General features: G+C 40.1%; 1 protein-coding gene and 1 long non-coding RNA gene across 8 annotated transcripts in view; one reads left to right on the top strand and one right to left on the bottom strand.

Moving 5' to 3' along the window:
• Positions 1 to 15,211, top strand: part of LOC147832892 (uncharacterized) — a 599,182-nt gene that overhangs the window by 214,600 nt on the left and 369,371 nt on the right. The window lies entirely within an intron of this gene.
• The window catches only part of lekr1 (Leucine-, glutamate- and lysine-rich protein 1), a 268,106-nt gene that overhangs the window by 222,385 nt on the left and 30,510 nt on the right, over positions 1 to 15,211 (bottom strand). Inside the window, exon 1 of one of the 7 annotated variants that reach the window (XM_088651283.1) lies at positions 4,322 to 4,448. The exons of 5 other annotated variants lie outside the window; for them this stretch is intronic. In XM_088651283.1, the coding sequence (XP_088507409.1) occupies positions 4,322 to 4,404 (83 nt within the window). In that variant the 5' untranslated portion in view covers positions 4,405 to 4,448. Of the gene's footprint in view, positions 1 to 4,321; positions 4,449 to 15,211 lie in introns of those variants that run through there. One more of the 7 variants, XM_088651284.1, reaches the window with a different exon arrangement.

Here is a 15,211-nt window from a genome sequence, read left to right as displayed (position 1 = left end):
CTGATTAAAATGTTACAAATTAAAATGAGTTACATTTCTATTTTCTGACTTAGCAAATATTTATAGAGAATTGAATTAGTATTTGGTCAATAATTAAATTAATTTGAGTACATAAATAACTCTTCTGACACAGTGATTTGAAATAACATAGTAATTAATAATAGTAATTAATGACTTTGCTGAAGTAATTTGAAGTAATAATTTGCAATAATGATGCAAACAGAAAAATCAGAATATTCTAGGATGTGTTTTGAAGAGCAGGTACCACAGCTGGCCTGTCCATCTCCATTAGTTAAGGTGAGAACAAAGCTAAGCACAGCTCGGCCCTTTCAACATTCATATCTCAAAACTAATTGAAGCTGTCAGACATAATTTCACAAAAACAAAAGCCTCTCCCATTGCCGGGAGTCCTCACAAACCGGCATTAGCATATAAATAATGTACCACCGCATAAAGCATATTCACACTTCGATATGACAAGGAGAAAATCACTGAATAATAATCACGGAATCTGAATAAATTGATTCGCATGTGTTCATATAACTAGGCTTTCTTTTATAATTCGGATGGTTATTCAAATGTTGCTGACATTTATCAATAAAGAGTAGACAAAATCAGTTGCTTTTAGTCAATGTATTTACTAATATGAACAAATAATGATCAATAATTGTACAGCATTTATTAATATTAGTTCAAAATTTACTAATGCATCATTAAAATCCAAATTCATGCTTGTTGTAACATTATTTAGCAAGAGTAGGGCCCAATCTAAATTCTATTTTTGTACCTCTAGCCCTTCCCCTTGGCCCTTGCAACCGAGGATGATGGGGAAGGGCTTTAAAATTTACACCTAAGAATTGGGACAGCACTACAGCACCTGGACACGTCATCATATGTCATCTCGATCTCATGCCTCATATGAGATCAGTCGATCGCGACTGCTGTGGTGATTCCAGTTGTGCTATTTTTTGGTATTTATCATCAGGAAATCACTGGAGGCATATATTATATTATCATATTGATCTAATGTGGCAATAAGATCGTGACTATACTGTGTATTTACAGGGTGGCCATATTCATCCATGTAAACACACGTTGGTGTCTCCAGAATGTATCTGTCAAGATTCAGCTCAAAATACCCTTTAGATTACTTGTTATATAATGTAGAACTGGCCCATTTTAGGGTGCTTTCACATTATCATTTTTGGCCCGCACCCGGATTCGTTTGACATCAGAGTACGGTACGTTTAGCTAGTGTGAACGTATCTTCTGAACTCGGGTGCGCACCTATGAACCCTACACATGTCTGCCTGAAAGACGTGGTCTGGAGTACAGTTCGCATGAACTCTGGTCCAGTTCACTTCTGGTATGGATGCAATCGTACCAAATAACGGAATTTATTTAGTTAGAACTATCGTCTCTATAGTATCGTTAGAATTGGTATCGAATTCTAGTATCATGACAACCCTACTGTGGGCATGTGTAAACATGGTATTATGGACGCATGGCACCTGTCAATCAATTCGGTGGGCAGGGAAAACCGCACTCCAACTTTACGTTGTGGTGGGCCTCAAAATTACAGGGAATTGAATCCAATTTTAGCTATTCAGTAGCTATTTTTAAATGATTGTTGACTTGTTCCTGAATATACACTCACCATTTGTCTATTACTTTCTTTAAGCATAATTTCCACCCATACTTCAATCATTGACCACCTCCTTTTAAATAAATCTGTTTGTTTTTTTTTCTGATCTCAAGCTTAGGCAAATAACTGAGAAAGCACCAATCAGAGGCATCATTTTTAAGATGCCATCATGTACTGTAGACAGTATTTTAAAACTACCGAAATTAAAGACTATACTTACTATACTTACACACAGTCCTGTCCAAAGAACTGTCCAGCTTACAAACATTGATTTTCCTCATTGGTGTCCATTAAAGTGATACTTTGTTTCGGCTGATGTTGTATATTATACTACAAAAGCTTTATAATAAACAGCCAGTACATTTTATTTATTTTACAGACCTATTTATTATTTCTTATACATTATATGATGTCAAACTACTAAAAAATCAATTATTTACTTAGTTAAACTGTAGAGTTGAATTGTCAACGTCGACAGAGCAGAGATCAAGGTCCCAAAATGCAATTCACAACCAAAAATTTATGTGAAACACAAAATAAGTAAACTGGTAATTAACAGATATGTTTTACATTGAACTGTATTGTAAAGGGTTAGCAAAATGTCTAAGTATGTGTAGTTGCAGGGCAAGAAAGCATACAGAAAATGATGCACATACAAAGTACTGCCCTTTTCCACTTCCTGTACCAGCCGCAGGCAAATAGCGTGTCTTTGTTCCTGCATGCTCTACGTGTAAATGTGCATTTTATAGCAGCTGTGACACATATGCAATCGCACAGAGACGCAAACACATTAACCCTTGCAGTGACAGAGGTGCAGCCATACGCACAGGCTCACCGCAGATACTGAGCATTCGGTAAACATGCGTGCAAAACATACCAAGACATCACAGTCTGTACAGCTGACAGATACTCAATGAGGAAATGAAAAACCACCAAAGCCAGTACAGTGTTGTCAGCCTGATAAATCTATGTCATTGCGAAAGCCACACACGCACATTTTTGCATATCTAAGCACATAAATGAGGGTGCTGGCATATTTTTATTTTTTTATTTTTATTTTTTTACATATTATATTCTTCACATTGTTTGGTTGAAAAGTTCCTATGCAGCTTTAATAGTTAAGAGTTAAGTTCTGAATTCTTGTTAATTCATACACAGCTGAGGTTTTTTGTTTTTTTTTTGTTTTTTTTTCAAAGCAAGTTTGTCTGTGCAATTCTCACACCTCTGTCACGGATGTTGTTGCCCGCTAAACTATATCTACATCTACCACATGCCATCTCTCCCACGACCCATTTACTGCCATCTCACATCTGCCTCCACCTTTCTCCAGCCTTTGGTTTTTGCTTTGCGTCACCTCAGAGGGTTCACTAGCAGGTCGCAAAACGGGCTGAGACAAACCGAAAGTCTCAGCTACGCCTAGAGCTGTTTTCAATAGAGAGAAAAAGAAAAAAAAGCATGTGGGAAGCTAGTGAGAGTTAATTTGACCTCTTAAAATAAGTTTGATTTAACTTATTAACATTTGTAATAGTTGTGATTATGATGTGATTAATTGTCTGGTGTGGGTGCTCTATATTATGATACAATAACCTGCTAAGGCTGGATTACTGTAATGCTCTGTTTGCTTGCTGCCCAGCAGCCCAGCATCCTCTATTAACAAACTTCAGCTAGTACAAAATGCAGCTGCCAGAGCTTTTACCAGGTCTAGAAAATATGATCATATCACCCGATTTTTATCGTACTTACACTGGCTGCCTGTTAAGTTTCGTATTGATTTTAAAATATTAGGAATAGCCTTCCTGATGTCCGAGGCTTAGACACACTCTCGCAGATCAACAATAGATTAAAGACCTATCTTTTTAGTAAAGCATACACTCAATGCATCACATAGTGGTATGATGCATGAATTTGCTCCACGCATTTTTTGCATCTTGTTTATAAACACTAAGAACAGCAGCTACGCTAATTATTCTCCTTATTCTCTATTTACACCAGGGTATTGTCATTCCGAGACCAGCGACGAGATGATCCCAAGGTTTTATAATCCTGGACCAGGCCGCATCCTTAGCAGCTTCTGTGATGGTCATAGAGAAGTGGAGAGCATGTGACTGATTCCTGTGGCGGCCCAGGGTCACATGAGTCTTCGCTGAAATGCAGCGTTCTCCAGCCTCTGCACAACACGTTTGGCCATAGGAGAAATGGTTGTGCCCAACAGAATCACATGAGCCCTAAGCTACTATAAATAACCACAGGTTCCAGCTCATTTTATCTTCGTTTGGAAGAACGCTCTGCTCATAAACTACAAAAGCTACAAGCACTACAAAAGCTACAAATGGTACAAATGCTACAAAAGCTACAAGCTACAAAAGCTACAAGCTTCAATCTACAAGCTTCAATAAACAAGCTTCAATCTACAAGCTTCAATCTACAAGCTACAAGCTTCAATCTACAAGCTTCAATCTACAAGCTACAATATACAAGCTACAGCAACAACAGCTACTATTACTACAATTTCAAACAACTACAACTCCAACAATTTCATCAACAGCTTAAACAACAACACCAAAACCTTCCACTTCAAAGTGCCTCCACAACACATCTGCTGTGTCTTCAACCCTATTTCCCAGCAAGATATCAGCCAAAAACTCCAAAGCTATTGCAATAAAACTGAACCCTCACCTTCTCCTTGCAGCACACATGCGATCCTCCACGTAACAGATTGTTTGCTGGAATGTGTTCAGCAGAGCAGCAGCTCCAGCCATAAACAATGTTGATTTTGATCAACAAAATGGCCGCCAGGCTTTTGCACCTTTTGCATGGCCTGACTGAAACTCCTTTAAGCCAATAGCTGTAAAGAGAAGCGTCACCATCCAATGAGATAAAAAATTGGAGATGGTCCCGCCCTCTTTCTTGACTCTGTTGCAAAGACCTTATGAATGAATTGGCCAGACACGCTTGTGAATTTAGTCAAGTTAAGATTACAAAAAAATGTTATTCATGGATTAAAGTAAAGCCAATTACTAACAGTCCATATACAGTTTTACTAAGTGGTGACATCGCCTTTAAGTCTTATAAAGTTTGGTGTTGGCAATTGGAAAAAAGAAATAAAAATCACTTCACATGCTCAGTCTTCAAGAGGTACCAGTTTTCCAGGACCACCAAACTAGCCACACTTCTTATCCTCAGCTTTCCAACCATCTGCCATCCCGTGGGGGGACGAACGCCCACCCCTACCATCCTTGCACATTGTGTCAACGAAGCTATCGAACCATGCATTAACAAAGGCGCTTCCATTCACAGCCGCCCATGCCCTTATTAAGATGCCTCGTATGGATTTCAACTAAAACAATTTTCATGTCTGCCATACTTGTATTATTTTTTAAAGATTTAATTTCTGATTCTCTTTGTTTTTCTATTTCAGAGATCATGGCTGCTGGCTCCAGAAGCTGACCCTCATCCAACCTATTACACTCCACATCCTCATTACAAAGGATACATTCCATTCTTCACTTTTCTGTCCTAATCTACAGTCTGCGACCACCGAACCTGAAACCGTTGTTTATCTTATTAAAAAAGAATTTGACAACAATTTCATGATTGGACCATTCAAGGCTCCTCCATTTAATATCTCATGCATTAGCCCTATTGGTGTCACTACTCAAAAAACGCCTTAGTCGACCTTTCGTCCCCACACAATTCCTCTTTTTCTAGCATTAACAGCACTATCCCGTTGGACGAATATTCGCTTAACTATCACGACATTGATCAAGCGATCTCTCTTATAAAGATTGCCGGTCGTAATGCCTAGCTAGCCAAAATAGACATTTCCTCTGCCTTTAAAATCATGCCAATCCACCCAGACTTCTGGCACCTTTTTGGCATTTATTGGCACAATCAATTCTATTTTGCAGTTCGACTAACTTTCGGATGCAAAAGCAGCCAAAAGTATTTGACATGATGTCAGAAGCTTTATGCTAGATTATGTCTAATAATTACGGAATCCCCATACCTCATTCACCTTCTAGATGATTTTCTTATTATTTCTCCCCCGTCATCTCCTCCAGCCAAACACCTAGCACCCAGCAGGTTTTCGCTGATCTCAGAATTCCTCTTGCAGAAGAAAAACTTCTGGACCCAGTACTTCAATCAAATTTCTGGGCATTAATTTAGACTCGCATAAATTCCAAGCATCCCTTCCTAAAGAAAAAATTGACCGTATCATTTCTCTATCCCAAATTTTCCTTGAATAACAGACATGCACAAAATGAGAACTCCTATCAATTCTCGGGCATCTAAATTTCACTATGCAAATTATTCCATAAGGCCACCCTTTCATTTCCCACCTCCTTCAACTATCCACCACAGTTCATGGTTTAGACGAAACAATTTTCCTCTCTAAACCCAGTCGCGATAAACACTGCTTATGGATCTCTTTCCTTAAGCAATAGAACGGCTGTTCTTTTTTCTACAGCGACTTGATAGCATCCCCTATTAACTTATACACAGGCGCTGCCCCCTCAATTGGTTAGGGTGGCTACTATAAAGGACACTGGTTTGCCTCAACATGGCCACCCCAATTGAATTCCATTCCAAAAGACCAATGTTCTTCAGCCCTCTTCGAACTCTACCCTATTGTCGCAGCAGCCATCTTGTGGGGGGACGAATGGTCTACATCTAGCATTCTCGTTCACTGCAACAACGAAGCTACAGTGCATTGCATTAACAAAGGGTATTCCCACTCCCAATCACTTATGCCATTTCTAAGACGCCTTATTTGGATATCTAAAATCAATTTATCATTATTGCTGAACATGTACCTGGTTGCAAAAACCAAATTGCTGACTTTCTCATTTCTCTTTTCAGAAATTCTGGCAACTTGCCCCGGAGGCGGACCCTCACGAAAACGCCTGTCCCACCCTATTCAGAAACGATATTGCCATAAACCACCCACTTCATAATCTCCATCAAACTTCCCTATCTCTTATCCTGCAAGCAGTAGCTCCCAGGACCCTCAATTCATACCTTACAGCATGGAAGTCATTCAAACAATTCCACACCCTCCATCAACTACCTTTCCCATCTCCTCTATCACCTCCTTTATATCACACCTTCACACTGCAAAACACTTACAAGCCAGTTCAATAAAGAGCTATCTCAGTGGGATTCAATTCTTTCATAAATTGATCCACAGGTCCCATTCCGATGCTGTCATGAATTCGCAAACCTTCCTCCTTATCAAAGACATTCAGACAACCCACCTCACCACCCCCGATGCTAGACAACCCATCAAACTCAAAATCCTTACCTCGTGCATCTACACCCTCTGTAAAGGTTACATTTCTTCGCATACAGCTCGCACCTTAGATGCTATGTTTAACCTAGCATTTTTTGGGTACCTCAGATGCTCTGAATTAACAGTGACATCCAAATTTAACCCTTTATTCCACCCCACTATCTCAGATCTAGCTTTGCAAGATAAAGAAACCATTTCTTTTCTTATCAAACAAAGCAAAACAGATCAATCCCATAAGGGACACTTTATTCTTATTTTTAACCTACCTTCAACCACCTGCCCTTTTCAAACCCTCCAAGCCTACCTTAATCTAAAAAGATCCCAAGAGGCTAACCCTCTAGCCCCGCTTTTAACTGACGACGCTAACCATCCAGTAACTCGGTTCTGGTTCCAAAACACCTTAAAGAAGTTCTTTGCCTCTCAGGCTGTCCCCCAGAGCCCTTTTCCAGCCACTTATTTAGGATTGGCGTGGCCACTACAGCAGCCTCTAATAGGCTCTCCCACCAGCAGATCCAGACCCTTGGTCGCTGGTTTTCTGAAGCTTTCAAATCTTACATTCGCCTCAGCAAATACCACCTTAAGGAAGCCCGACAGGCTTTAACCAAACCCCAAGCCCCTTCACACCCGGCTCCGACGCCGCAGGTGTCTAACTGAGCCTTGACTCTCGCAAAAGTCATCCAAATCATCCCCCCGCAGAAGTCCTTTGTCCTCTCCTTGACACTCTTACATATTTTCTAACTGGCTCCTGCAAGAGCCAATGCAAATAGCAACTTCTGCAGGAGTCATCCATAGTTATTTACAGATCTTTATGTTTGTATTTATATGCTTTTTGTGTATGTGCATGTGTTTGTGTGTTTGTATAATATTTGTACTTGTTCCCTACTTCCAGCTTTCTCAACTATCAGTTCTTATAACCCTACCATTCAGCCTCTTGTTCCTTTTCTCTCCCTTACACTCTACTCCCAACTATACTCTTCTACACTCTACCTCTAACGATCCCTCTCCTCCTGTTTAGACTCTACCCCCAAGCTCTGACCCCCGCAGGGGCCCCTTTCGAGCTCCAACTCCCGCGGAAGTTACCCAGAGTCCTCTCTTCTACACTATACTTCAAACTACCTCTCTTCTCTTTTTAGACAACACCTCTAAGCTCTGACCCCGCAGGGGTCCCTTCGAGCTCCAACTCCCGCAGGAGTTACCCAGAATCCTCTCTTCTACACTCTGCTACTTCCTTTCTCTTGTTTAGACTCTACCCCCAAGCTCTGACCCCCGCAGGGGTTGCTTCGAGCTCCAACTCCCGCAGGAGTTACCCAGAGTCCTCAGTTCTACACTATACTTCAAACTATCTCTCTTCTCTTTTGAGACAACACCTCTAAGCTCTGACCCCGCAGGGGTCCCTTCGAGCCCCAACTCCCGCAGGAGTTACCCAGAATCCTCTCTTCTACACTCTGCTAATTCCATACTCCTGTTTAGACTCTACCCCCAAGCTCTGATCCCTGCAGGGGTCCCTTCGAGCTCCAACTCCCGCAGGAGTTACCCAGAATCCTCTCTTCTACACTCTGCTACTTTCTTTCTCCTGTTTAGACTCTACCCCCAAGCTCTGACCCCCGCAGGGGTCCCTTCGAGCTTCAACTCCTGCAAGAGTTACCCAGAGTCCTCACTTCTACACTACATTTCCAACTAACTCTCTTCTCCTTTTTAGACACCACCTCTAAGCTCTGACCCCTGCAGGGGTCCCTTCGAGCTCCAACTCCTGCAGGAGTTACCCAGATCCCTCTCTTCTACACTCTGCTACTTCCTTTCTCTTGTTTAGACTCTACCCCTAAGCTCTGACCCCCGCAGTGGTCGCTTCGAGCTCCAACTCCCGCAGGAGTTACCCAGAGTCCTCAGTTTTACACTATACTTCAAACTACCTCTCTTCTCTTTTTAGACAACACCTCTAAGCTCTGAACCCGCAGGTGTCCCTTCGAGCTCCAACTCCCTCAGGAGTTACCCAGAGTCCTTTCTTCTACACTCTGCTAATTTCATACTCCTGTTTAGACTCTACCCCCAAGCTCTGACCCCTGCAGGGGTCCCTTCGAGCTCAAACTCCCACAGGAGTTACCCAGAATCCTCTCTTCTACACTTTGCTACTTTCTTTCTCCTGTTTAGACTCTACCCCCAAGCTCTGACCCCTGCAGGGGTCGCTTCGAGCTCCAACTCCCGCAGTAGTTACCCAGATTCCTCTCTTCTGCTCTCTGCTATGTCTCTTCTCCCGTTTAGACTCTACCCCCAAGCTCCGACCCCTGCGGGGGTCATTTCGAGCTCCAACTCCCGCAGGAGTTACCAGAGTCCTCTCTTCTACACCCTGCTTCAAACCACTTTTCTTCTCCTTTTTAGACCCAACCACAAAGCTCTGACCCCCGCAGGGCTACCTTTGAGCTCCAACTCCAGCAGGATTTACCCAGAATCCTCTCTTCTACACTCTACTTCCAATCCCCTCTTCTCTCCTGTTTAGACATCACCCCAAGCTCTGACCCCCGCAGGGGTCCTTTCGAGCTCCAACTCCCGCAGGGAGGCCTTTTTACCCATCTTACTACATTATGTCCAGCCCCCTTATAGCTCCAGTCTCTTTACCCTTTATAACCCTACCTATTTTATGTCTCCTGCTTGAACCTATCTTTCCTTCCACTTTATATCCAGCAGCTGGATATAGCTCTATTCTCCTTGCTTTTTGTTTTGTTTTTTTCATAAATAGGCGGCTGCTATCCCGAGCGATTAATTACTGCTACTTGGGGAGTTCTGAGATCCACCGAGCTCAGGCTCCCCTCTCGCTCTGCCAACGGGAGGAAGCCCCGAGCTCGAGGATCCCTTGAGCTCGGGGCTTTCTCCCGGGACAGCATGCCAAACAAGCTTTTATAAATCATCAGCTAAGTGTGAACTCTTGAAACTCAATTTAAACTTTAAAACTGAACTGACACTGTTTCAATTTACTACAATCTTCTATGTGAAGCGGCTTTGACACAATCTATATTGTAAATGTGCTATACAAATATAGTGCTTTTATAGCATGAATTGAAAAACTTCTATCTTCTATCTATAAACTATCGTCTTCTCCATATACTATTTATTATACGATATATTGTTTCAAACTACTAATACTATAGAATAAGTAAATTTTATTACATGCAAAGTGGAATTTTCCTAATCAAATGTTGACAGAGCAGAGATGTGTGGTGTAGGACCTCCTTTTGCAATCAATTCAGCATCACTTTTGGAAATGACAGATATAAGTTCTGGACTGTGGCCAGAATGATTTTGAACTGTTCTTCTTGCAAAATAGTGGCCTAGTCACTAAATTGTGCTGATGGAGGAATATATTTTCTGACTTATTTCTCCAAAATACCCCGAAGTGGTTCAATAATATTACATCTGGTGACCATAGCAAATGTTCAACTTAACTTTCAAATATATCAAAACAATCTGTCCCCAGTCTTGCTGTGTGTGTAGGTGCATTATCATTCTGATACACTGCATTCACTCTGGGCATGCAACAGCCTGAGTGGTGTGCTTTTTCAAGGCTTCTTCACACCGTAACTCTCTTGGATGTGGGAAAGACAGTGAAGGTGTACTCATCAGTAAACAATACATGTTTCACATTGTCCACTGCTGGCACCATAGAAACTGATGTTTGGCATTGACACAATTGACCAAAGGTTTGGCTACAGCACCCCAGCCATGTATACATGCTAAAAAAAAAAAACAATGGCTCTAGAAAGAGTCATCTAGTAAACAGTTCTTTTCTAGAGAAAAAAAAGTGATACTGTCAACTATGTCTCTAGAATAAGAGTTGATTTGCGCTGTTAAAACCAAGTATGATTTAACTTTTGTATGTAGAAAAAGGCAGTCTTATGAAATACAATCTGTTTGTAAAAAGTGAACAAATGGTAGTCTTTGTGTTTTCTCTGAGCAAGAAATATAAAAATGGAAAACAAATTTATGAAATTTGGACAAATACTAGGTAAAGTAGTGGTTAAACCGATAACATCTCTTTTCTTAGAGCCTTAGATCAGTTCACTGTTAAAAATAAAAATGTTTCTCATTATGCATTCTTAAGAGATCTTGCGTCATTGTGTTTTTGTGCAGCATCACAATGAACTGTTCACTTCAATTCCAAAACTCAAGACTGCGCATGCTTTTTGATAATGAGAATTCATCGAATGTCCCAGAGGTCATTGTAGCTATGAAGAGGGAATTGCATTATTTACCGCTCAGAGAAGTAACTTGTTTATCTCAGGAGTTTCTAAAAAAAATTTGCATTACAGTTATCATACACATAAAAATGTCTATAAATGCATAAAAAACGCATAGAAAGACATTTATTTGCTGAAATTCGCATTTAAATATTTTATTTGTATTGTTCAAAGTTTATTTGTAAGGCTTTTGTACATGTTTGAACATGTGTTATGGCATAGGGTCAATCAGTCTGTGGCACTGCTTAGGTGTTATGAGAGCCCAGTTATACACATCTATTGACGTAAAGTATGTCCCGAGACAAGAAGTGAAGCAGAATTTGGATTCAGAGATGCCTTTAATCCTTCCCCCCTTGGAATGCTGCCTTTGAAGGAACCATTTTAAAGTATTCAGATGCAACCTATATGATTTTTTAAAAATTTGTATTGATAAATGGTATACACCATTTAGTGGTGAAAACATTATAGCCACCAGCCTAATATGCTGTTGGACCTCCGTGTACTAAGCCTCACTACCCTGCCAAGTCATGGACACAGCAAGACCCCTAAGATGCCCTGTGGTGTCTGGCACTAAGATGATGTCAACAAGCCCTCTAAGTTGCGTGGGGATAGGTAGCAAGTGTCAGTTTTATGTCCACATGACTGACAGGACTCAGGGTTTCCCATTGGAATACTGGCTAGTTGTACGCAGACTATCACACTCCCTCCACCGGATTGCTGTGGTGCTAAAGCGTGTCTTGGTGCCATCCCTACTGCAGGTAAACAGAGCTCACTTTGGGTGCACCCACATTAGGTACAGTTGCCTTGAACTGTGCCAAAATGCGATTGTTCCCTGTCCCCTCTCCCCCTTGGCCTGCACTCACATTGCATTTTTAACTACTAGACCTGAGCACGCTTACATCATCGATGATGTAAATGTTCAGTTTAACAGGAAGAGAAGTGCTCTCACTCAGCACAGTGGAGAATGCAATATAAAAATAAATATTATCTCCATATCAAGTCCTCATGCTGCAGGTGTTAGGAGGTTTGCTGAAGGTGCAGCTGACGTGCAGCTAGGGGTTTGTGTCTTTATTAAACTATGACAGTTCACAGTCAATGAAAATTGCGAATGATTATTAAATCCATATGAAACTGTCCCCTAAATGTGACGTTGTGTCTTCAGTTTCGGGCTCAGGTGCGCTTTGCACTTACACTATAAGCGTACCACGACAAAGTACAAGTGAACTGCGCTCTGGCACACCTCTTCCAACCAGGCCAGGGCTGGCCAACTGAACTGCGCCTGAGCCCAAATCAGAGCACTCACACTTTTCAAGCGAACCGAGAAATGCGCCTGAGCACAATTCGGATAGCATAGCGTGCATCCTTAGGCTTTGATCACACCAAAAACACTTTTTGTGTTGAGGGGTGTCTTTTTTAAATGGTTTTCTAATGGCCACGAGTGTCTTTGTTTTTTCTTGTTAACAAAAAAGTTAGTGCTATGTGGTGCGGTGGGCCTTATGTTCGCAGAAAGAAAAAGTGTGTTCGGTGTGATCGGCCACTTACACAACCATCCTTATGATGCAATAGAAAACAGGACTTATCAGTCCAGGCAACAACATCCAGTTCTGATGCTGGTTTGTCCATTGTAGAACTTTCAACAGGGGTCATCAAAGGCACACTGATTAGTCTACAGCAACGCAGATAGTGTGCAAAACACTGTATGTTGTGACACATTCCTCACATTCCTACCATAACCATCATTACTATTTTGTGACTTGTAGACAGTAGACCTTCTGTTGCCTAGGATCAGACAGGCTAGTCTTTGTTGCCCTTGTACATCAATGTGTTTTGGGTATCCAACACTCTGCTGACGGTTTGTGGTTTGTCCCTCCTCAGACCACTGTTGGTAAACTCTCACCACAGCTGAAGAGGAGTGACCCACAAGTCTTGTCATTGCAGAGATACTCCAACTCAACAGCCTTGCCATAACATTTTGGTCTTTGTCAAAGCTGCTAAGATCTTTATGCATGGCCATTTTTCCTTCCCCCAACATGTTGATTACAAAATGGACCTGTTTACATCTGGTCAGTTTATGCAATCAGTTAGCTATCCAATTGTGAAAGGGCAGGTATAAATGGCCTCTGAAACACATTCAAGATGGATATCAAATAGACTATCCAAATCACTTTAGAAGGTGGTCTGGGGTGTATTCCAAATGAAGCAAAGGCAACACCACCATTGACAGTCTGGAATGTTTGATTAATTATTTTTTTCCATTTCATTCATCAACTAAAATGTTAATTTACTATCTAATGGCGGCAAAAACAACAGAGAAGCATCACAAACCTATACTAGACTAACAATCTTTCTCAGTGAATGAAGAGGGGGAAATAGAATAATAGAGCGTTTTGTTCACTCACAAAGGCAAACTTTTGTTTTTTGGAGAGCATATACACAAATGAATGTAAGCACTTTACAGTTTTGAATGATGTCTTGCACGTATCTCCACCACAAAAGTATGTTTCATTTAGCCTTTAATGACATTAGAGGATAATCAGGGAGGCTAATTAAGGTATATAGCTTCTGTTTCTAGTCTAGTTATGTTTCTAGATACACCACATTCTAAGTAACCATAATCTAGTTTAATTTGCATATAAAGCTGAATTTGAAGTTTGGAAGTATATCTATTTAGCTGAGATGCATTTATGTGGCCAAATGTACGTGGAACTGTACATTCAGAACTCAGATAGCTGTCCAATCAGAGAATGCATTAAGTGGCGAGATATAAACCGTCCATATAGTATGGGCTTGTTAGGACATGATACGTGATTTTTGCTTTTGCTGCAACTGCTCGTCAGTGTATTTTCATAAATACAAATTTAATTAATTTTTTATTTTATAAATTTCCAGTATACTTTCTTTATATTTTAACATTATTTACATAAATTTCCCCAATTTACGTTTAACGGAGAGAAGATTTTTCAACACATTTCTAATCATAATAGTTTTAATAATTCATTTCTAATAACTGATTTCTTTTATATTTGTCATGATGACAGTAAATAATATTTTACTAGATATTTTTTATATCTAATATTATTCTAAGAGGAACACTTTTGTACTTTTTAGGTACTACTATATACCCTTGAGGTATTAATAGACTTTATTTCTGAGAGTGTGTGGACTATCCAAAAATGTATAGCTTAAAGGGGCTAATAATTTTGACGTTAAAATGTTTTTTTTTTTAAATTAAAAACTGCTTTTATTCTAGCCAAAAAAAAAAAATTGGCTAATATATATATAATATATATATAATATATACAGGATAATATATATATATATATATATATATATATATATATATATATATATATATATATATATATATATATATATATATATATATATATATATATATTATCAGACATACTGTGAAAATTCCCTTGCTGTGTTAAACATCATTTGGGGAATATTTAAAAAAGAAAATAAAATCAAAAGGGGGCTAATAATTCTGACTTCAACTGTATATATGTATATGTAATTATGTGTTGGTGTGTGACTGTGACTGATATTAATTGTAAATATGTTAATAGTGTTTATGTTTTGAGTTTGCAAAGGAAAAATTAAAAAAATATATAAGAGCAATAATGATATGGTAAATGGTGGTTCGTTGAATGACACAGTAGCTCTGGGGTTAGCACTTTTGCTTCACAGCAAAAGGTTGCTAGTCCGAGTCCCGGCTGGGCCAGTTGGCATGTCTGTGTGGAGTTTGCATGTTCACCCCATGTTTGCATGGGTTTCCTCTGGGTGCTCCAGTTTTTCCCACAGTCCAAAGTCATGCGGTATATGTGATTTGAATAAACTAAATTGGCCATAGTGTACGTGTGTAAATAAGTGTGTATGGATATTTTCCAGTACTGGGTTGCAGCAGGAAGGGCATCTGCTGTGTAAAGCATAGGCTGCATAAGCTGACAGTTCATTACATTGTGGTGACCCCAGATGAATAAAGAGACTACACCGAAGGAAAATACAACCCTAAATCATTCATTGAAGACAATATGAACACAA

The sequence above is a fragment of the Danio rerio genome, chromosome 18 (genome assembly GCF_052040795.2).
Source record: "Danio rerio strain M-AB ecotype USA chromosome 18, GRCz13ab, whole genome shotgun sequence".
Taxonomy (NCBI): Eukaryota; Metazoa; Chordata; class Actinopteri; order Cypriniformes; family Danionidae; genus Danio; species Danio rerio.
Note: the sequence above shows the minus strand (reverse complement) of the source record. Positions and strands in the feature narration are given on the sequence as shown.